The 25533-nt window shown below is 36.5% G+C and overlaps 1 protein-coding gene across 1 annotated transcript; it reads left to right on the forward strand.

The window, feature by feature from the left end:
• The first annotated feature begins 1985 nt into the window (after positions 1 to 1985).
• On the forward strand, positions 1986 to 24194 carry LOC114307237 (haloacid dehalogenase-like hydrolase domain-containing protein Sgpp). The gene is made up of 5 exons (XM_082869334.1): positions 1986 to 2276; positions 21016 to 21130; positions 21161 to 21315; positions 22469 to 22730; positions 23691 to 24194. Exons 1-5 carry the CDS (start codon positions 2059 to 2061, stop codon positions 23853 to 23855), a joined length of 915 nt encoding a protein of 304 aa, XP_082725460.1. The 5' UTR covers positions 1986 to 2058; the 3' UTR covers positions 23856 to 24194.
• Positions 24195 to 25533: the final 1339 nt, after the last annotated feature.

Here is a 25533-nt window from a genome sequence, read left to right on the forward strand (position 1 = left end):
CTTAGGCAAAACAAGTCAAGATTCATGAATGCAAACTTATCAAGACAAGTTATGTAAATGAACATGAATATGACTAGGACATGAATAGGGGTCGTTACACAAACCATGGGTACTATTTTGATGATTTAAACCATTCATTTTTAGAGTAAATTGAATAGAATATCCTTGTAAAATTTCAAGTTGATCAGATATTGGTAAACCTATAATCAAATCAAATTTGTATTTGCAAAAATAAATGGCAAGTGCAGTTTTGATTATAAAATTGAATACAAATTTGATTTGATCAAAGGGTTATCAATATCCAATTAACTTGAAATTTTACAATAATATTATATTCAATGTATTCTAAAAACTAACGATTCAAATTATCGAAATGGGACCCGAAGTGGGCCCCAAATATGCACACAATGGTGACTGTTGTACAGTAGTCACATTGTGTTCCCAAAACAACCCTTATATTTGAAAAGGGTAAATTACACTGACACCTCTTGAGGTTTCTATTTAATACAGATTCTCTCCTTACATTTGAAAATTTACACGTATCCCTTGTCAAATTAAAATGATATATTGGTCCCTTAGTCTTTATACATATAAAATAATACAAATTTTTTGTTCATGTTATTTCAAAAGAAATAACAATCATCTTCTTTGGTTTAACTCACACAAACAATTGAGTTTTTTTTTTTATATTTTATTTTTCCTTTTTTATTTTTATTTTTATTGATTTTTTTAATATTTTAATCATTTTTTTAGATACACCTAATCTAAATATACTTAAGAAGTATAATATTTTTATGATTTTTTTAAATTCACTAAATACAAAAAAAAAAATACAAAAATTCAATACGTTATCTTATTTTGTTGTATTCAATGGATTTTTTAAAAAAAATTTGTATAAATTTTTTATTTTTTAAATATGTCTAGATTAAATTGATCTAATATAGATATAATAGTGGAAATAAAAATGAAAAATTATATTCATATATAAAAATTTATACAAAAAATATTATAAAAATGTTGTGATTGTGATATTATTGTAAATATAAATCCTGTTTATGTGTTTTTGTATTAAAGTGAAAGGTCACCATTAAGTTATAGCATTGTGTTTAAAAATTCTATATAAAATTTATGTTTGTATATCATTATTCAATAAGATTATGTTCAAGTAGAATTTTATGATGAAAAATTATAGAATGTACTCATGATAATAGAAAGAAGAAAAATGATAAGAAAAAGGACAAGATGTCATTTAAAAAATTTTAGGGTATGACATTAGTAATTCAAAGGTTAATTTATAATGAGATTACAAACTTAAAATATATATATATATATATATATATATATATATAATTTTTTAAATATGAAAAGGATATGTATTAATCAGCACATGAGGGGGTGTCAATGTAATTTACCCATGGGACCCCCAAAGTTAGGGATTCCATGACCTCTAAAATGATGAGGATTAATCATGTTTTTTTTTTTTTTCTTTCCTTCTTAGACCCATCACAAGTGAGCGGAGATTGCGGGGTTGTGTTTTTTTTGGTTCAGTGTTCTCAGAGTACCACCTGTGTACTCCTTAACCAATCATCATTTAATACGTCCCGTTATATTGTCCAATAACTTAACACAATACTAACCCACCCATCCACCATTCTCTACCAATCACAATATTATAAAGTACCACGCGTTTATATTTCGAAATTACTAAGGAGTTGTTTAGGATGACCTAAATAAGTGTACTTTTTGTCTTTTTATAAAAAGATATGCAGAAAAGTAGAAAGGTAATGTGATAGAAAAAAAGATAAAAAGATAAAAAAATGAATTATTTTGTAGTAGCCAAACTTGGCCTAAATAATCACCCAGTAGCATTGTTGTTTGAAAAAACAAAAAATATACCAAATACAGGGTGGGTTGGTTGGTTTGCTGAGCATGGACATACCCGCATCATTGGAGAAATCAACAAAACCGTTCAATTCATCAGAGAGAGAGAGAGACTACACTAGACTCAGACTTCCTCACAATCTGAGTTACAACCCCCAAGGCTAAGCCCTTTCTAATATGAAATCTTTGTTCAAGAGATTATTATTAGGGAAGAGAAGAGTAGACCCCATCTTACAGTACAGGACTATGCCAGCTCTCCTTTCTCTCAACCTCTTCGCAGACTTTCTCACAAAAACCCATCTCCACAAAACTCCATTTCCCAGAAAAATTCTATCCAATTTCCCAACTACCCTTACTCGGGTCTCCATCTCATCAGATTCTAACCCACCAAACAGGTATATTTCTCTTCTTTTTCCTTCCATTTTTTATTTCTATCTCTACACTAGTTAATGCATACAATTTTTTTATTTATAAATTGGCGATTTATTGATCTGCATTGTAGCTAATTGGGTTTTTATTCTGCAAAAGCTCACCTTCTTCTCATAAAATTATTTGTTGGATTTCCATTGATCTTGTGATACATGTACATATTCACAATCATGAATTGGTTTGTTATACTTGTAACTTACATTGTATTATTGGCACATATTATGAGGAGACATTTATGATTGAGTGGCATAAGTTCATTATATTAAATTTTCAAATCCCAACATGAACTCTGATTTAATCAAACAATTGGATATTTTGATGTTACTGTATAAACCCATAAAGGTTTCACAAGCTCACAGACAAACAATTGGATATTGTAAGTTCATCAAGATGCATTTGAAGAAATTGATGCAATTCGATTTGGAATGGTTAATATCTGTTCTTGTAGAGCCGACTCATTTCATGGAACTAATTGATTTGTTTAAAAATCCAAGAAGACACAAGAATTGTTATATCATAAGGTACCCCCCCCTTTTTTTATGCTCTGGACAATCAAACAGATGTTATGATTTTGTTTATTGGGTGTAAAGGGTATACATAGTTCATAATTAGGTCACAACACAATTGTGTTCATCAAGTAGTAGACAAGGTCAAGGTTCTGAAAGTTTGTTGTGTTTTTGGAGCCAACCTCTATATCTCTATGTCACTATCTGTAACAACCCTCGTCACTGTTTACCGATTAACCACTGATTACTGCTAAACTGAGACTGATTATGATTGGTAACTGAATTGATTGAAGTACTGAACTAACTGACTGAAATCTGGAACTGAATTGATTAAGTATATCTGTTTAATTGTATGTCTATCTGTTGACTGTTTGATTATCTGTTCATGCCTTTGTGTTTAAATTGCGAATTGAAGGCCTTATCGGCGGCCGAATCTGAATTAATTGATGATTTGTGTTCATTGGAATTAGTATGATTGTATGTTGTATTTATCTAAAATGTGATTTGGTGTGATTAAATTAGGCTAAATGGTGTTAAATTGCATAGTTGGACTTATTTGCCATTTTGCCACTTAGTGGACTTTCATGAGCCTTTAGTTGATTCACATATGTGAGCCTTAACACATTTCATCAACCATTGAGAGACACAAAACTGACTGAGAGAGAAAGGTAGAGAAACTTAGCTTCATCTTGAATTTTGCTTGGAAATTTGAAGGAATTGAAGGATTGAGTGCATATTTGAGCTTGTATATCTTGCATCCAAGACCTAAGGTAGTGTAATTACCCTCTTATTTGTGAATTGAACTTGTTCTTACATGATTCATGTCAAATTTAGTCGATTAAGTCATGAAATAGCTTCACATATTGAATTATAACTTAATTCATGCATGCATGGTTGTATTAATGAATTTTAAGTTGTTTTCATGGAAAATTGTCACATGCATGTTCATAATTAAGCTTAAGTCCATGGTTTCATCTTGTTTTTGGGAACAATTAGCACTGGAACATCAAATTGAAGCTTTGAAATGATTTGAATTTCATGCATGTCTTGGTTGTAGCATGTTCATGAAAAATTGGTTTGAAATTGAGTTGTTTGAAACACCCTTGGGCTTTGATTTTACAATTGAGCTTTGGAATCATGTTAAACTATGAATTTTGGGATGTTTTCTGGAAAACTGGTCCAAAAGGATCGAAATTTATGTTTTAAAACTTGGTTTTGAGCTTGAGGTTCAAATTTGGAATTTCCAGAATTTGGACTCACGCTCGAGCGGGGTTACTGGCACTCGAGTGTGAAATTCGTGCTCCCAGTACTTTGCACTATTTTGATGTCCGCTCGAGCGGAATAATTGACGCTCAAGCGGGACATTGTGTCTCATGCTCGAGCGGGTGTCGAGCGCCCAATCGAGCGTTATTTTCACCTATCCAGCACTTTTGACTGTTTTGCAGAACGCTCGAGCGGGTAAGTCTACGCTCGAGCGGATACCTTTGTCTGCATGTACGCTCAAGCGGGTAAACCTACGCTCGAGCGGGACTTCTGTTTTCTGAAAATTCTGAAAATGTTTTCTGAATGCATCTTTGCATCCTCATTCCATCCTAGGCATTCTTAGGCCTAGTTAAGGCATCTTAATGAGGATATAGATGTAGAACCACACCGAGGCAAATTAGGGATTAAGTTGTTATCTTTTTCAACTGTGTAGCTTAGTGCGTGTTCAATCTGTAAACTATGTAGGGTTAGCAACTGGGGACGCGCTCTAGCTTTACTGTAGCCCAGAACTCTGTGAGTAACAACTGTGTAAAGATATGTTTAAAATGATTATCTTCTGAACAATTGAACTGTACTGCTTTCTGAACTGATACTGTTAATTGAATGAATGTATGTCCTATATTCTGAACTGTACTGTGGCATCCTTAGCAACTACTGTTACTGTTACTGTTACAGAGATCTCTGTCGATTCCCTTGTTGGAACCACTACTGTTTACTGATCGATGGCCATCATTTACTGTTCGGTCTTTTAAGACCTACTGTTTACTGTACTGTTATGCTAATGGATGTACCACATATGACTGTACTGACTGAACGACTGAAATACTGATTTAATGAACTGTTTTCATTACTGTAAGGACATTCATTCTTAACCTCTTTACGCATTACATTATTCACTGGGCTTTAGCTCACTGCTCATATATATATGTAGGTGTACAGGCACCAGACCGTGGCTAGAAGCGTCGGGGTAAACTCCAGTTTTGTCAAGCCAACCACTGTGCCTCACTGCGAGGTTCCGAGCCTATCAAGTTATGGCTTAGGGGTGTTTTAATTTCCCCGTCTGTCTCTACATCTGTTTTGTATAACTGTATAGACTGTTACTGTACTGTTTAAAAGGGATTAGGTCCCTGAACTGAATGATTGTATATATGTACATACTGTTTGTCACTGACTGCATATATGCATGAAAAAGTCTTTTTGGCATACAGACTGTCACAGCTCATTGGACATTGTTTATTTACTGTATTGGCTTCCGCCAGCTCCTGTACTCTGTATTACTGTATTACTGTTAAACAGGCCTTCGGTAATCTTGGATTACTGGCCGGTTACGGTGCTAAACCCATAGGGGCGGGTTTGGGTCGTGACAAAGTGGTATCAGAGCGATGCTTACCACGAGTTATACCGCACACACGTGTCCCAATGAGCTATAGGATGTCCTGGAAAAGCGATTAGGGTATTACATGAGCATGATAAGTGTGTGGCTATGACATGATTGAATATATGCTACTGTGTTAATCTGTTTAAACAAATGACTGCCTATGTTGATAACTGTTATAACTGCATATAGTGAAATGGATAATACAAGAACTGCAAATGAATTTGAATCCTCATCCTCTGAGGCAAGAATGGCAAGACTGGAAAGAATGATGGAACTAATAACTGAAAGACTAGATCAACAACAGAATCAACAGCCCCCACCTCCTTCTCCGGTACAGCCGGAACAGAATGTGAATGTTAATGATGGGGACATAATTGCTCTCACCTATAAGTTCAGCAAAATGAAACTGTCATCCTTTCAGGGAGGCCTTGAACTGTTAAAAGCTGAAGCATGGGTTCTAGAGACAGAAAAATTGTTTGAGGTTTTTCCGTGCTCCGAAGCACATAAAGTGCTATTGGCCACCTTTACTCTGCAAGAGGAAGCTAGAAGGTGGTGGATGCTTATCCGCGATGATAACACTGTAATGACCTGGGCTCAATTCAAAGGAGCCTTTTTTGAAAAGTACTTCCCTCAGTGTGTTAGGGACAGAAAAGTAACCAAATTCGAGCAGCTGAGACAGGGCACAATGTCCGTTGCTGAATATGAAACAAAATTTACTGAACTTGCTCGTTGTGCACCACAAATGGTGGACACTGACTACAAGAAGGCCAGAAAGTTTGAAGGCGGCCTTAATGTTGCAATACTCGATAAAATAAATGTTCTGAAATTACCGAATTATGTGAATGTTCTTGACCGAGCCTTGATGGCTGAATCGAACATCGAGGCACTGAAAACTGAAACACCAACGTCTGAATGGCGTGGTAAAAGGCAGGGTTTTAAATTCAAGAAAGGCAAGCATAACCCATTGAACAAGAAACAGAAAACGGGGTCAACAACTAGCCCCAGCCAAGGCAGTGGTTTCATACCACCCTGTTTTGAGTGTGGCAAGAAGCACAAAGGGGTCTGTTACAAAATATCTGGAGCTTGTTACAGGTGTGGCAAGGTGAGCCACATGGTTAAAGACTGCCCCTCTGCTCCATAAGCCAATAGTAAAGCTGCACCAAGCGTGGCAGCATCAACTGTTGCACCAAAATCGAACCTCAAAGCTATCGGGAAAGAGCCTATGAGGCAGGGTCGAGTGTTCGCCCTAGTACCGGGAGACGTGCAGAATACTGAGACCGTTGTGTCAGGTATTCTCTCTATTTGTACTCAAAATGCTTATGTACTGATTGATTCGGGGTCTACGCATTCATATGTGTCGCATGTTTTTTCTCGAAAACTGAATAGACCATTAGAACCCATGAATTATCTGTTAGCTGTAACACCACCCATTGGGGGACCTATGACCTGTGCATATATGTACCCTGCTTGTGAAATTATTGTTGGAGATGTACATTTGTTTATTGACTTACTGCCACTGAACATTGATTATTTTGACGTAATATTGGGAATGGACTGGTTAACAAAATACCATTCTACTATAGACTGTGTAATGAAACAAGTAGTTTTTCGTCCACCTGGTTTACCCGAATTTGTGTTTAATGGGGTTGGAGTAGTACCTCCTCCGTATTTGATTTCATCTGTGAAAGCTGTTAAATTGATTAGAAAGGGATGTAAGGGGTATCTGTGTTCTGTATTGACTGTATTTACTAATGATAACGCTAACGTGAACGGGTATTCCTATAGTCAGAGAATTCCCAGATGTTTTTCCAGATAATCTGCCAAGGGATTTGATTGACAGGGAGATTGAATTTACCGTTGATGTGATTCCGGGAACGCAGCCAGTATCTAAAGCTCCTTACTGAATGGCTCCAACTGAACTGAAAGAATTGAAAGTGCAACTACAAGAACTGCTGGATAAGAAGTTCATCAAGCCTAGCACTTCGCCATGGGGCGCTCCTGTTTTATTTGTGAAGAAAAAAGATGGCTCACTGAGACTGTGTATTGACTACCGTGAACTGAACAAGGTAACTGTGAAAATTAAATATCCATTGCCACGTATTGATGACCTATTTGATCAGTTACAGGGTGCTCAAGTGTTCTCTAAGATCGACCTTAGATTAGGATACCATCAGTTGAAAGTTAAACCAGAAGACATTGACAAAATTACTTTTCGAACGAGGTATGGACATTACGAATTTTTAGTTATGCCTTTCGGAGTTACCAATGCACCTGCTGCATTTATGGACCTCATGAACAAAATCTTTAAACCATACCTTGATGACTTTATTGTAGTGTTCATTGATGACATACTAATTTACTCCAAAAGTATAGAAGAACATGAACATCATCTGAGACTTGCCCTACAGACCCTAAGAGAACAGAAACTGTATGCTAAACTGTCTAAATGTGAATTTTGGCTTGATCATGTTATGTTTTTGGGGCATGTTGTTAGCAAAGATGGAATTTCTGTTGATTCACAAAAAATTGAAGCTGTAGTAAACTGGCCTAGACCAACAAATGTGACAGAAGTCCAAAGCATTTTGGGTTTGGCTGGATATTACAGAAGATTCGTCAAAGATTTCTCCAAAATTTCCTTACCGTTGACTCAGTTAACTCAGAGGGGGATATCATTTGACTGGACTGACCAAAGGGAATCAGCATTCCAAGAATTGAAAACTCGACTTGTGACTACACCGGTTCTTACCCTACCTTCAGGTACGGATGGTTATACTATATTTAGTGATGCCTCTCATAAGGGTTTGTGGTGTGTTTTAATGCAGAATGGGAGAGTTATTGCTTATGTTTCCTGACAACTGAGATTGCACGAAAAGAACTACCCGACCCATGATTTGGAACTTGTTGCAGTAGTATTTGCACTGAAAATCTGGCGTCACTATCTGTATGGGGCGACATGTGAAGTATATACCGACCACAAGAGTCTGAAATATTTCTTCACACAGAAAGAACTGAACATGAGACAGCGGAGATGGCTAGAACTGATTAAAGACTATGACCTACAGATTTTGTACCATCCGGGAAAAGCCAACACCGTTGCCGATGCACTGAGCCGGAAATCGATTGAAAATTTAGCCTGTTTGCTTACCGGGCAGAAAGAATTACTTTGTGTCCTTGAAAAATCTGAAATTGAAATTATTTTACGAGAACAAGGTGGAACAATAGCTGCTATTTCTGCTCAACCAGCACTGATTGAAGAGATTAAACAGAAACAACAACTAGATGACTTCTTGAAGAAGATCATCGAAGAAAGGGAAACTAAACCGAGACCGAGTTTCAAATTTGAAAGTAATGTGCTGAAATTTCAAGAAAAACTGTGTGTACCAAATGACTCTGAATTGAAAAGAAGAGTTCTACAAGAGGGCCACAATTCAAAAATTTCTATCCATCCAGGGAATACGAAAATGTATCAAGACCTGAAACTAAATTTCTGGTGGCCGGGAATGAAGAAAGAAATTGCTGATTTTGTATCGAAATGTCTTCATTGCCAACAAGTCAAAGCCGAACATCAACGACCCGCAGGCTTATTGCAGCCCTTACCATATCACCATGGATTTTATTATGGGATTGCCTCGCTCCAGTAAAGGTATGGACTCAATTTGGGTTATTGTTGATAGACTGACTAAATCTGCTCACTTCTTACCTGTTAAGACAATTTATAATGCGGAAAAATTGGCTATACTCTATATTGATGAAATTGTTAGACTGCATGGAGTGCCTGTGTCCATTGTTTCTGACAGGGATTCGAAGTTTACATCGAGATTTTGGCAAAGTTTACAGACTGCATTAGGTACTGAATTAAGACTAAGTAGTGCTTATCATCCTCAGACCGATGGCCAGTCAAAAAGGACCATCCAGACTCTGGAGGATTTATTGAGAATGTGTGTCCTTGATTTTTAGGAAAACTGGGAAAGCCATTTGCCCTTGGCTGAATTCGCCTACAACAACAGTTATCATTCAAGTATTGGTATGGCGCCTTTCGAGGCATTGTATGGAAGAAAATGTAGATATCCGATTTGCTGGGTAGAAGTTGGAGATGGGCCTTTGCTTGGGCCCGAGATTGTACACGAAACGACTGAGAAAGTGAAACTGATACAACAGAGATTGAAAACCGCACAAAGCAGACAGAAAAGTTATGTTGATGTCAGAAGACGGGATAGAGAATATGAAGTGGGTGATCACGTGTTTGTGAAAGTGACACCGATGAAAGGCCAGATTCGTTTTGGAGTCAAAGGCAAGTTAGCACCGAGATATGTCGGACCATATGAGATTATTGAGAAAATCAATCCGGTGGCGTATCAAGTTGCGCTTTCTCCTGAAATGGAGCATATGCACAATGTCTTCCACATTTCTATGTTGAGGGACTACCTCCGGGATCCTTTCCACGTAATAGAGCCTACTCGTGTAGTGCTGAGTGATAACTACATTTACGAGGAACAGCTTATTCAGATTGTAAACAGACGGATCAAGAAGTTGAGAAACAAAGAGATCCCGTTATTGAAAGTTGACTGGCAAAACCATAGTGGCGTGTATGCCACTTGGGAGAGGGAAGATGACATGGCTAAAAGATATCCTGAACTGTTTCCACTGAATCCTGTTTTCTTCCAAAACGAAGATAACTCGAGTTTAGATGACTAAACTCTTTTTAAGGAGGGGAGACTGTAACAACCCTCATCACTATTTACCGATTAACCACTGATTACTGCTAAACTGAGACTGATTATGATTGGTAACTGAATTGATTGAAGTACTGAACTGACTGACTGAAATCCGGAACTGAATTGATTAATATATCTGTTTAATTGTATGTCTATCTGTTGATTGTTTGATTATCTGTTCATGCCTTTGTGTTTAAATTGCGAATTGAAGGCCATATCGGCGGCTGAATCTAAAATTGATTGATGATTTGTGTTCATTGGAATTAGTATGATTTTATGGTGTATTTATCTAAAATGTGATTTGGTGTGATTAAATTAGGCTAAATGGTGTTAAATTGCATAGTTGGACTTATTTGCCATTTTGCCACTTAGTGGATTTTCATGAGCCTTTAGTTGATTCACATATGTGAGCCTTAACACATTTCATCAGCCATTGAGAGACACAAAACTGACTGAGAGAGAGAGGTAGAGAAACTTAGCTTCATCTTGAATTTTGCTTGGAAATTTGAAGGAATTGAAGGATTGAGTGCATATTTGAGCTTGTATATCTTGCATCCAAGACCTAAGGTAGTGTAATTACCCTCTCATTTGTGAATTGAACTTGTTCTTACATGATTCATGTCAAATTTAGTGGATTAAGTCATGAAATAGCTTCACATGTTGAATTATAACTTAATTCATGCATGCATGGTTGTATTGATGAATTTTAAGTTGTTTTCATGGCAAATTGTCACATGCATGTTCATAATTAAGCTTAAGTCCATGGTTTCATCTTGTTTTTGGGAACAATTGGCACTAGAACATCAAATTGAAGCTTTGAAATGATTTGGATTTCATACATGTCTTGGTTGTAGCATGTTCATGAAAAATTGGGTTGAAATTGAGTTGTTTGAAACATCCTTGGGCTTTGATTTTACAATTGAGCTTTGGAATCATGTTAAACTATGAGTTTTGGGATGTTTTTTGGAAAACTGGTCCAAAAGGATCGAAATTTATGTTTTAAAACTTGGTTTTGAGCTTGAGGTTCAAATTTGGAATTTCCAGAATTTGGACTCACGCTCGAGCGGGGTTACTGGCGCTCGAGCGTGAAATTCGTGCTTCTAGTAGTTTGCACTGTTTTGATGTCTGCTCGAGCAGAATAATTGACGCTCGAGCGGGACATTGTGTCTCATGCTCGAGCGGGTGTCGAGCGCCCAATCGAGCGTTATTTTCACCTATCCAGCACTTTTGACTGTTTTGCAGAACGCTCGAGCTGGTAAGCCTACGCTCGAGCGGATACCTTTGTCTGCATGTACGCTCGAGCGGGTAAACCTACCCTCGAGCGAGACCTCTGTTTTCTAAAAATTCTGACAATATTTTCTGAATGCATCTTTGCATCCTCATCCCATCCTAGGCATTCTTAGGCCTAGTTTAAGACATCTTAATGAGGATATAGATGTAGAACCACACCGAGGCAAATTAGGGATTAAGTTGTTATCTTTTTCAACTGTGTATCTTAGTGCGTGTTCAATCTGTAAACTGTGTAGGGTTGGCGACTGGGGACGCGCTCTAGCTTTACTGTAGCCCAGAACTCTGTGAGTAACAACTGTGTAAAGATATGTTCAAAATGATTATCTTCTGAACAATTGAACTGTACTGCTTTCTGAACTGATACTGTTAATTGAATGAATGTATGTCCTATATTCTGAACTGTACTGTGGCATCCTTAGCAACTACTGTTACTGTTACTGTTACAGAGATCTCTGTCGGTTCCCTTGTTGGAATCACTACTATTTACTGATCGATGGCCATCATTTACTGTTCGGTCTTTTAAGACCTACTGTTTACTGTACTGTTATGCTAATGGATGTACCACATATGACTGTACTGACTGAACGACTGAAATACTGATTTAATGAACTGTTTTCATTACTGTAATGATATTCATTCTTAACCTCTTTACGCATTACGTTATTCACTGGGCTTTAGCTCACTGCTCATATATATATGTAGGTGTACAGGCACCAGACCGTGGCTAGAAGCGTCGGGGTATACTCCAGTTTTGTCAAGCCAACCACTGTGCCTCACTGCGAGGTTCCGAGCCTGTCAAGTTATGGCTTAGGTGTGTTTTAATTTCCCCGTCTGTCTCTGCATCTGTTTTGTATAACTGTATAGACTGTTACCGTACTGTTTAAAAGGGATTAGGTCCTTGAACTGAATGATTGTATATATGTACATACTGTTTGTCATTGACTGCATATATGTATGAAAAAGTCTTTTTGGCATACAGACTGTCACAACTCATTGGACATTGTTTATTTACTGTATTGACTTCCGCCAGCCTCTGTACTCTGTATTACTGTATTACTGTTAAGCAGGCCTTCGGTAATCTTGGATTACTAGCCGGTTACGGTGCTAAACCCATAGGGGCAGGTTTGGGTCGTGACACTATCGAAAGGATGCTGCTATTAGTCCTCATCATATTGCTTTGGACTCCCACCATTCAATAATATTTTATTACAATTTTACTCTAATTCAAATTTTCAACCCTACCCCCATTTCTAACCTTTCAAACCCTAACCAAACACCACCCAACCACCACCTTCTTACCTTCTGTTGCCTCCACCAAAGGAGAGGGGCATTGCAGTAGTGGGAGGGCTGCAGGAGGGGGGTCGCAATGATGAGGATGAGCTGGGGGTGGTGGGGAAAGGTGGGGAGGGGTTGTTGAAGGTAGTGGTGGTGGGTTGACAATGGTGGCTAGGGTTAGGGTTTTAAGGGTTACGGATGAGGGTATATTGGGATTAAGGTGGGGTGTTCAAAGAAAAAAAATAAGATTCAAAATATATAGGTGGGATTCCAAAAAGAAAAAGTGGGTACTAATAGCAGCACCCTATCCAAAACAATGGACGTCCTGGGGTTCATAGGTAACCAATTAAGTTAGCTGATCTTTATTATTTAAATGTTCATTTCAAATGACAACATGGTTATTTTCTGTTATACAATAAAGTTTTGCATTGGGATTAGAGAATTACAACAAATCAAAGACAAAACCCACCATTTTTGTTTCATCTATTCATGGTTACATTACTTATTATCTATTCGAAGCAAACCTAAAATAATGTGTAGAGTGAATAAGCAAGGAAGCAATAGTTCGACTATTATGCCTCAAAAGTCAAAACATTGGGTTACACATCTCACAATAACAAAAATCTATGTACAAACCACTAATCAAATACGGAAATGCAAATAAGCAGGGTGAACATGAGCAAGATGCTTATCAAAGAGCCTATTGCTCATCTTTTGGATTGTGATCATATACTGAGCTTATGCAGCTTACAATCACCAATGTCCTCATACATTAGGCTTTTGCTTTTAAAAAGACAACAGTTTATGTTTGTCTGTGTAACTCGTCAACAATCCTATCATCAAAGGGAAAAAGCATGAAATATTCTAAGTGGTCTAACAAATAGGTGTTCCAGTATACAAAGAAATGAAATAAACTTCCACAAAAGACTAATAGCCTTCTTTTGTCCGTCTTTCCTTATTATCTTGACCTTTTCTTATTCTCTTTTGCATGATGTGTGCATACTCATTCAGAGTAACGTAAAGAATTTGTGGTTGTGTGTTGTTGAAATAGGTTTAAGTAACATACCAAGTTAAATTAATGTAGGCATCCTTACACCACTTCACAAAATACATTTTGACTAACACACAATTCCACCCACACCCCCCCCCTCGCCGCATTTTTTGTGCACTCATATCATCTTTAACTTGGGATCCTATTGACCAAGTGTTTTTAATGTCATGTCTGGGTTTGATGTAGACAACTAATGTATGGATTCTTATTTTGGACTATTTAATTCAAAGTTTCTTGGATTTTATACTCGCTGCAAACTCCTTTCCATTGATTATTATGATTAACTTTTACAACATAAGCAGTCCCCCCGCGTTTTTTGTGCACTCATATCATCTTTGACTTGGGATCCTATTGACCAAGTGTTTTTAATGTCATGTCCGGGTTTGATGTAGACAACTAATGTATGGATTCTTATTTTGGACTATTTAATTCAAAGTTTCTTGGATTTTATACTCGTGGCAAACTCCTTTCCATTGATTATTATTATTAACTTTTACAACATAAGGGAAGCTGTCCTTTACAATTGAATTTTCCTTGCTACAAGTTTTTCATCTCTGAACTTGGGGTTCAGTCTGAACTTTTTATTTGTTAAAACTTATTTTACAGCATAGTTGATATTTGATACTTGGAAAGGATATTATTTAGTAACAAACAGGATCTAGGAAGTTTAATTTGCTAGAAATTACTTTAAATTGTCTTGCAATTGAATGAATGGAAGTAGGAAGGCATTTTTAGGAAGTAGTCCATCATTTTCATCTTTGGTAAAATCTTAACATAAATTGCCTATAAACATAACAGTGTGCATATACTAATACTCCACAAGTTCAAGCAAGCATAGGCAGAGAATGAGATGTGCAAATCTGATGAGGTTTTGACTTTAACTGGTGTTATTATAGAGATTCTGTAATGCAATATCCGCCTCGAGTTCTGGAATAGGGAAGAGAAATATTAATTTGAATTGCTTAGTGTTGGACAATTATTATAGTAATGCAAACAAATGAGACTGCTAAATATAACAAGGTACAGTGTATATGCTCAAGCTTTTGATATTTCTTCTGTCATAAATATGTTTTATGTTATAAAGAAAGCGTCAAACACAAATCCAGATGCCTTACTTTAGTAATAGATAGAGCAATAGTTACTACATTCATATATGTTGACTAGAAACATATATTTATATATTTTGCTATACTTTTTAACTCTGTGTTGTTAGAAATTGCTATTAAGTTTCATACGTTTGTTACAATTTTTTTTACTTGCATATACAATTAGCCCCCCAACGTACGCTTTCCGATGGATCTATTGGATTGAAGACAAATGAGTGCTTGAACAGCCAAGCCGATGACCGCTTGGCTGGACTTCTCATTTAAGGGCAGATTGACTTACCAATATGCTTTTTTTCCCTGTGAATGCCCACATGATCTTGAAATATTTTATTCGAGAGCATGAAATCCAACCACAAGTGAGAGGATGTGTTGAGGATATAAATAATAAAGTTATCCAACCCTTTAATAACTTAAGTTTTTAGAGTAGTTAGTGGTCAACAATTCATTATATGTAGTTGTAAAGGAGACGTGCAATCAGACCTCTTCATTTTTTTCCCAGTCAACAACTCAATATTCTCCCCCTACCGACTTAGGTGGAGATATCAACCATACCCGCCAAAGTTCAACACTTCAAATGTTTGTCCCTCAACAAAGTCTTTGTCAACATATCTGAAATATTATCATCTGTGTGAACCTTTTCGAGTTGCAACAATTTCGAATCTAACACATCACGAATCCAATGGTATCTCTCATCAATGAGTTTCGATCTCGAATGAAAAGTAGAATTTTTACTTAAGTGAATAGCACTTTGACTATCACAATAAAGCACATACCTTTCTTGCTTTAAACCCAATTCTTGCAAGAATTTCTTCAACCATAACTCTTCTTTGCAAGCTTCTGTAATGGCAATAAATTCAGTTTCAGTAGTTGAGAGAGCAACACATTTTTGTAATTTAGGTTGCCATGCCACAGCTCCCCCTGCAAAAGTCATCAAATACCCCGAAGTAGATTTCCTAGAATCAACATCACCGGCCATGTCAGAATTAGTGAACCCATCAAGCATCGGCTTACCATCCCCAAAACACAAACACACCTTCGAAGTCCCTCGAAGATATCTTAGAATCCATTTTACCGCTGCCCAATGTTCTTTACCCAGATTAGAGAGAAACCGACTCACCACACCAACGGCGTGAGCAATATCCGGCCTTGTACAAACCATGGCGTACATCAAAGAACCAACTGCTGAAGCATAAGGAACTTTCAACATCTCTTCTTTGTCTTTCTCATTTGTAGGACATTGATTCGAACTAAGCTTGAAGTGACCCGCAAGTGGACAACCAACCGGCTTTGCTTTATTCATGTTGAACCTCTCAAGAACTTTCTCAATGTAGTTTTCTTAAGACAGCCAAATCAACCCCTTTTTGCGATCACGAACAATTTTCATACCAAGTATTTACTTTGCCGGTCCCAAATCTTTCATAGCAAAAGACTTGCTCAACTCCAATTTCAACCTATTAATCATGGTAGAATCTTGACCCACAATTAACATGTCATCAACATAAAGCAAAAGAATAATAAATTTGCCATCCGGGAAATTTTTCACAAACACACAATGGTCCGAAGTGGTTTTAGAAAAACCATTATTCATCATGAAAGAGTCAAATTTTTTGTACCATTGCCGTGGAGCTTGCTTGAGGCCATACAAATTTTTCTTCAATTTGCAAACGAATTTCTCTTTCCCTTTCTCTACAAAACCTTCTGGTTGCTCCATGTAGATTTCTTTTTCAAGGTCACCATGAAGAAATGCGGTCTTCACATCAAGTTGTTCAACTTCAAGGTTCATACTTGCAGCCATGCCAAGTACAACCCGAATAGAAGACATCTTCACAACTGGCGAGAAAATCTCATCAAAGTCAATACCTTTCTTTTGCCCAAAGCTTTTCACAACAAGACGGGTTTTGTACCTCAGATTCTTCTTATCATTCTTCAATTTGAAGACCCACTTATTTTTCAAAATTTTCCTCCCCTTAGGCAACTTCACTAAATCATAGGTGTGATTTTCAAGTAAGGAGTTCATCTCCTCTTCCATGGCCTTTTTCCAATCATCTTTCTTTGCATGCTCAACTGCTTCTCGGTAGCTTTCAGGCTCCCCTTGATCAGAAATCAACACAAATTCATTGAGAGGATACTTTCTTGAAGGTTGTCAGTCCCTTGTAGATTTTCTTAACTCAAGTTGTGGTGGTGGTGGTTCTTGAGTTGGATGCTCTTCCTCAATTTCTGGCTCAACTTCATTAGGATTAGCATCATCCTCCACTTCTTCAATAGGTGGCTGCACATCTCTCCCATTTTCATCATCAACTAAATATGAAGGAGATGGATCCATGTCAATGAGATCACTAATTTTTGGCTCCGGTTGATCACCTTTGCCAAAGTCTTCAATTGTTTGGTCTTCAAGAAACACAACATCACGGCTTCGAATGACTTTCTTGTCGACCGGATCCCACAATCTATACCCAAATTCATCACGCCCATAGCCAAGAAAAATACATTGTCTTGACTTGCTATCAAGCTTGGACCTCTCATCTTTTGGAATGTGAACAAAAGCTCGACAACCAAACACTCTCAAGTGCTCATAAGACACATCTTTACCAGTCCAAACTCTTTCAAGAACATCACCATTCAAAGGATAGGAAGGTGACAAATTGATCACGTCAACCGCTGTCTTCAATGCCTCACCCCAAAAGGATCTTGGCAATTTAGCTTGTGAAAGCAAACACCTTGTTCTTTCCACAATGGTGCGGTTCATCCTCTCGGTAACTCCATTTTGTTGAGGAGTCTTCTTAACTGTCTTTTGATACCGAATACCTTGGCTACGACAATACTCATCAAATGGCCCAATGTATTCACCACCATTGTCTGATCGGATGCACTTCAATTTTTGCCCTGTTTCTCTTTCAACCATGGCCTGAAAATGCTTAAATACTTTTAGAACTTGATCTTTAGTTTTTAGTAGAAAAGCCCAAACTTTCCTTGAATAATCATCAATGAAAGTAACAAAATAAAGTGCACCACTATGTGTTCTAACTTTTAAAGGACCACAAACATCTGAATGAATCAACTCCAAAACATTTTCTTTTCTAGAAGCAACATTTTTATGAAAAGAAACTCTATGTTGTTTACCCGCCAAATAATGAACACAAGTTTTGAGATGTGTACCTTTCAAACCGGGTAGAAGGTCTTTCTTGAACAAAACTTGCAACCCCTTTTCACTCATATGGCCAAGCCGCTTGTGCCACAATTCGGTAGAAGTATCATCTTGAAGTGCATTGACAACACCTTTACAAATTTTTCCTTGCATCGAATAAAATGTATGAGTCTTCTTACACTTAGCCACCACCAAGGAACCCTTTGTGAGCTTCCATATTCCATCACCAAATTTGTTGTTAAAGCCTTCATCATCTAGCTTCCCGGTAAAGATCAAATTAAGGCGAATGTCGGGAACATGCCTCACATCTTTAAGCAACAACTTGTAGCCCAAATTTGTTTCCAAGCAAACTTCACCCATACCAATAATCTTGGACAAACCTTCATTACCCATTCGAACAGAACCATAATCTCCTTCGGTGTATGTAGTGAAGAAATCAACTCGAGAAGTCACATGAAAAGAAGCACCAGAATCAATCACCCAATTGCTCTCTTGGCCCACAAAATTGATACAATCATCTTCACAAACGACCATGAGATCACCATTGGTAGTAACTGCCGTTGTATCTTCTTGCTTCTTGTCCACACTTTTGTCACGCCTTTTCTCCTTATTCTTGAGCTTTCGGTATTCTCGCTTCATGTGCCCTTTCTCATGGCAATAATAGCACTCAATGTCTTTCTTTGAAAAAGAACCATCTTTTGATTTATCACGGCTTTGATCATGACCATGAAGAGTTTTACTCCTCCCTCTTGTTTTGCTTCGGCCTCTCACAACGAATGCTTTCGAATGAGAGGAACCCGCTGATTTTCTTCTAGTTTCTTCATTCAACAAGCTACTAGTGACTTGGCCCATTGTGACAATTCCATCGGGCGCCGAATTACTGACGGTCACAACCAAAGTCTCCCAACTTTCAGGCAAAGAACTAAGTAGCATCAAAGCCTGTAACTCATCATCAAAAATAATTTTCATAGAAGCAAGTTGGTTAACAATACTCTTTATTTCATTCAGATGTTCCGGAATAGGGCTGCCCTCTTTATATTTTAAATTAACCAACTTACGAAACAGAAAAACTTTATTTGTGGCTGATTTCCTATCATAAAGGCCTTCTAATTTTTTTCCATAAATCATGTGTTGAAGTTTCCGCAGCAACATGATGAAACACACTGTCATCAATCCATTGACGGATAACACTAACGGCTTTTCGATTAAGCCTATTCCATTCATCATCTTTCATACGCTCGGATTTGCCACTATCACCCTCAATGGGTCCATACAAATCTTTACAAAATAATAGGTCCTCCATTTTAGTTTTCCAAGTTACCCAATTGCTTCCATTGAAGCTAGACATACGACCCACATTTCCCTCCATTGATTTACACAAATAAATAAACTCAAATAGACCGTAAACTCTGATACTAGTTGTTAGGAAAATATGTAATTCCCCACAAGTAAATCAATCAATGGGAATAAAAACTAATGCGGAAAAATTAAATCAAAGGCAACACAAGAATTTTTACGTGGTTCCCTCAATGTGAGGTACGTCCACGGGATCGAAATCCGATTCCACTATCAACCAAATAAGTTCCAAACGATTATAAACGAGACACTAATGGTCTCACAAAATCACCCTTAGGTGAATTCTAAATAATCACAAATAAACAAAGAGGAAAGACCTCACCAAATAGATTAACCAAAATCTTCAGAACCAAAGTTGAAGAAGACCCAAAATAACGACCCAAATCAACTTCACCAAAGCATCCAAATAAAGATGCACCACCTTGTTGTTGTTCCACAAAGCAAATCCCACCAACAATTGATCAAAACTGTGCTGCAACCTCCAAGCAAAAAACAACGGCTGCACTTTTTCTTTTTGGTAAAAATAATGCCAATCATAATATTGTGGATCTAGGGTTTATTATCAAACCTTAGTTGTTTTCAAATTAGATTGGGTCTCCACAAATATAATATATAAAAATATATTATACCTAAACCAAGTCAAATTAAAATTCTTTAACAAATCAATTGGGTCCCACACTCCAATAAAGAGGTATACCCCACACTCAAGACTTATTACCCCAAGTTTCATGCCGTGTCTCACGTATGTTACTGCATGAAACTTGAATGATTCATGTACAAGCTTCTAAATACCCCCACAAAATTATATAATTACTCCTAAAAAAATCATTTTAATTACAGTTCCCCTTATAGTACATTCATCATTAAGGACAAAATTAAAATAATAAAAATAAATAAATAAATAAATAAAAAAAAACCTCTACAAGTTAGCCACCCCCACCCTCCCGGCCCCTTCCTCCTTTTTGCCACCCTCAACCCCTCCTCGATGCCTCTAACCTCCCCTCTTTTCCCTTTCCCGAACACCCCCAAACTCCTTCCCCTACTGCCACCACACCGCTCTTTCTGTCTCCCTTTCTCTCATTTTGAAACCCTAACCTCAGAATTTTGAACCCTAACCACGGGAAGAGGAAGAAGGAAGAAAAGATAAGAGAAGAAAAAGGAAAGGAGAGGTGGTGGGTGTCAGGGAGGGTGGCAAAGGGCACAGATGGTGGTCAATGTGGTGGCTGGGGTGGGTGTGGGTTAAGGTTTGGCAGGTTAGGGATGGGTGTATATTTTGGAATTGTGGGGGATGCAAAAGTAAAAAAATTGAATTTCTTAGGTGACCAGACTTAGAAATGATGTGGGTGCAACTAGAAACTCCCAAACACAAAGATGTTTAAGAATCCCAAATATTACAAATAAGTCCCCCCCCTCCCTCCCCTATCTATGCACTTCTATCACAAGCATTAGATATATCATTTAGTTCACATGTTCTACTTTGCTTAAATGTTTTTTTGTTGCATTGCAGCTATGAATTTTTAAAAACTGTCATCCCATAGGGTCATGCACTAGAGAAGTTGTGTGTATTGTAGTTTTGCTTTGGCGGAATTAACAAGTCTCTTTTTCATTGTTTGGAAGCAGCAGTTGCTTACTCTTTTTTCTTGCTCCTCTGGAAGCAATACTATTTGATATTGACGGAACATTATGTGATTCTGATCCTGTCCATTACTATGCCTTCCGCGACATGCTTCAAGAGGTAGAGACCAACTGAAAATGTGTCCCACAGATTGGTTTTAATGGAGGAGTACCCATAACTGAGGAATTCTTTGTTAACACAATCAGTGGCAAGCATAATGAGGAGCCCAGTCGAATACTCCTTCCAGAATGGGATTTCCAAAGAGCCATGAAATTTATGGATGATAAGGAAGCAATGTTCCGGAGGTAATTTTAGGCTTCTCTCTGCTTAACAAATTTCAATACTCATACCATTTGATGAATTCTACTGTAGTGTGCCATTGGGCACTATACCTTGTAACTGTTTTCTGCTTATCAGTAGGGCATGGTTCCAAAAATTTTCATGCCTGTCACTAATCTCAACAAATTTGAGTGCCCGTAACCTGATTAAAATTCAGATAAGCATCGCTGTAATATACTTATATAGTTTTCAACAGTATGTGAGTTAAGGCATTTGTTTCTTACATTTTTCTGGGTCTGCTTGGTTGTGTTTTTATTTTATGTTTTAACTATTTTTGAAAACTGTTTTCAAGAAAATTTTCAGAAAACAACCAATTTATTAGGAAACACCAAGACGTTGTTGCAAATTTTCGAAACTATTTTGGCACAAAAATGAAAATCATGGGTTTTTCAAGCTTTTCATTATTTTTGTTTTCGAATAACCAAATAAATAAATAACATTAACACAACCAAACAGATCTGAATTTTTGGCATGACGTGATTATACTTGTTCTCCATTTATGTAGCTTCCCTCCCTTAAAGGTTGTGTTTGGTTGGTGAATTTGATGAGGGAAATGGAAATAGAAAAAAAAAAGAAGAAAGAATTGTTGGGATTCGAATTTCAAGCTATGTTTGGTTGAGTTGAAAAATGGAGAAAGAAAAGAGCTCAAGGCTATGTTTGGTTCATGGATTTGGGGAAGCACTTGGAAAAGGGAAACGGAAAAGGTAAGTGAAATATGAATGAAACATAACTACATTTCAACTATGTTTCACACACTGTTTCCCTTTCTCTTTCCAAATGTCTCCAAAAATCTATGAAACAAACACAATCTAAGTGAACCCAAAAGACAAAAAGTGGGATTACATTTCCCTCTCACTTTCTTTTCCCTTGTGTTTTCCATGGTTACCAAACAAAAAGTGGAATTGCATTTCATTTTCCCTTTCCATTTCTCTCATTAAATCCTCCAACCAAACACAGGCTAATTGTGAAGTGACAGGGACTCATCTAAGAACCCAAAGGCAGGTGGAAGAGGTTGAATCTATCTATTTTATAACCATAAGTACATCCTGTAAACACACCAATCCATATATAAATCATGAAACCCATTATGACCTCAATTTTTTGAAATGAAATATACAGATTGGCAGCAGAACAACTAGAGCCTGTTAATGGTCTCAACAAGTTACTCAAATGGATTGAAGATCGCGGCTTGCAACGAGCTGCAGTGACTAATGCTCCGAGACCAAATGCTGAGCTTTTGCTATCAATGCTAGGCCTTGCAGATTTCTTCAAGATAGTAGTTCTTGCTAGCGAATGTGACAGAGTCAAACCTTTCCCAGATGCCTACTTGAAGGCTCTCCAAATACTTGGAGCACCCCCACAACGCACTTTCGTGTTTGAGGTTCGGCTTATTAGCATTATAATGTGCTTTGGAATCAGGGGTGGGGCTATGTGTAATTTTCAAATTTTGTTTAAATATATATGAAATTTTGTTTAATAGTTTTGAATTTTAACAAAATGACGCCAATGTTTGGAGCTATTCATTGTTTAGTGATGTCAATTTTAACAAAATGACTCCAGTGAATCTAGATAAATATCACATATATTTGGAGCTATTCATTGTTTAGTGGTGTCAATTTTAGCTCAGTGTTCGTTCATTCATTTGCTCCATCAATGCTTCATTCTCTAACAACCATTGTTGCATTGCCATTGATGCATTCCTTCATTTGTTCTCTCTCTCCCTCTGAATGACCCCACTGAGGAGAATTCCTGACTACGCCCCTGTTTGGAATGAATATTTTCACCGTAATAAGTGGTGGATTCATTTGTTGATAATTGTTATAGTACCCTTATCTATGAAGAGTATCTCTCATTTACCCTTATAAAATTATACTAGTGCCCACCTCAAATATTTAAGCACCCCTGGCATTTTTGAATTTTCAAAAAAAAAAAAGAAGAAAAAACTGCAACTTACACCCTTGTCTTTCTCTCTTTTTCCGTGAGTCACAACTATCATCCACATTTTTCGGCAGAAGACCACATCAAGTTGTCCGTCCCTTGAATTGTTGTTAATTTGTGTTTTTAGATATTGTTAGTTGGGAAAAATATATTTTGAGAAAAATATTATATTTTTCGTAGAAGTATGCATTAGAAACTTTTGTAGTTAGTAATGAATCTTTGAATTTTGTAATATCTCATTGTTATTGATTATGGGGGGAAAATTCAAGATCGTGATTAATATGTTCCCCTCTATGTTAAATTTCTCACTCTGCCGGTGATTGTAAGCCTCGCTATTTGATGACCATTTCTAATTTTATTCATTTTTTATTTTTAATTTTATTCTTGTTTTTGCTTTCCCAAGGACTTTGTTTCTGGAATAAAAGTAGGGGTGGGAGCTGGGATGCCGGTGGTGGGCTTAGCTACGAGGAACCCTGAAAAGTTACTGGCGGATGCTGGGGCTATTTTTGTTATTAAGGATTTTGATGATCCCAAATTGTGGACCGCTTTGGAAAAGCTAGAAAAATGAGACAGGTAACAACTGTGAAATAGCTTGATATATATTGTTAGGCTTATTTCCTAATATCTTGAGCTTTTAGGATAATTGGCGACTTCACAACAAAGTACCATTTGAAATAGTAATAGCTTGTATTTATAAATTAAAGGGTGAATTACGCTAATAATCCTTATAGTTTGGGACTTGTGTCACTTTAATCCCTAACTTTTTAATTATGACACATTTGATCTTAAATTTTGAATCTTATTGCAATTAAGGACAATTGAAGATATCATTAGATTTTTCAAGGGTAAATCATCAATTTGATAAAATATAAACTAATTTGACAAAAATAAATGTCAAATTTTTTTTTTTTGAATTTTTAAAAATTATTTCTACCCACTAAAGATAAAATTATGTAAAATTAATAAATCTTTTAGACATTTATTTTTTTTACCAAATTAATTTTTATTATGTGCTTAGATGATAATCATGTAAAATTAATTTTTAAAAATTAATCATGTAATTTTTATTGATTTTGATCAATTTTACATAATTTTATCTTTAGTGGATAGAAATAATTTTCAAAAAATTAAAAATATTTCTTTGACATTTATTTTTGTCAAATTAGTTTATATTTTATTAAATTGACAATTTTTGCCTTGAAATTAAATAATGGTATCTTCAATTGTCCTTATGTGGAACAAGATTCAAAATTCAAAGTCAAATGTGTTATAATTGAAAAATCAGAAACTAAAGTGACACAAATCCCAAACTATAGGGACTATTAGTGTAATTTGTCCTAAATTACAAAAAAAAAAAAAAAAAAAAAAGGGAAAAAGAAAAGGAAACTTCCGATCCTCATTATTTGGAAGTTTGTGAACATTCAATAACTGTTAATTTGAGTACAACTTTATATTGGTTTAGTATCATTTCTGCCATGAGTCTTATCTGTTTTGTCTGACATTAGAAGATCAGGGCATATTGAGATTTCTCTATTCATTTGCACTGTAAAAGTTGTGTTCTTACTTCAAATGCCGTTAAAAAAAATATTAGGAAAATTCTAAAAGAGTTTGACCCTAGTAACAAATCAAACCTTAGATTTTCAATTTCTTCAATTTAAATCTTGAACTCCTACATTAATACCAATTCCCACCCTCCCTCCATCTCTGTTAACTTGTATGACGGATTTTTTTTGTGTGCACACATGACACTCTTATATTCACTATATTTTTGTAATTTTTTTTTTTTTTTTTGTACAAACCGAATTAGGTCATTAGCACCATTTATTCATCGGGTAAGTCTATAGTACATTTTGTTTAAAAAATGTATGGTACATCGAAAATCAATGGCTCAGATTGAGCCACATCATTAAAAGTGACCTGGTAAGCAGGTCACTTTTTATAGTTATGAGCTAAAATCATATTTGTTCATAACTATAATCAAATTAATCATAACTTAGTTATGAGCTCTCATCACTTATCTCATAACCATATCTCATAACCAGCACCATTTTGTTGATAACCAATATCATATATTTCATAACTACAATCACATATCTCATAACTACATCTCATAACCAATATCCTTTAGCTCATAATCACAACACTCTGATCATAACCACTATCACATATCTCATAACTATTAGGAATGGCAATGGGGGGCAATGGGGTGGATATTAATTCCCCATCCCCATTCCCCTATAATAAAT

The sequence above is a fragment of the Camellia sinensis genome, chromosome 5 (assembly GCF_055761805.1).
Source record: "Camellia sinensis isolate YWXY chromosome 5, ASM5576180v1, whole genome shotgun sequence".
In the NCBI taxonomy this organism is placed as follows: Eukaryota; Viridiplantae; Streptophyta; class Magnoliopsida; order Ericales; family Theaceae; genus Camellia; species Camellia sinensis.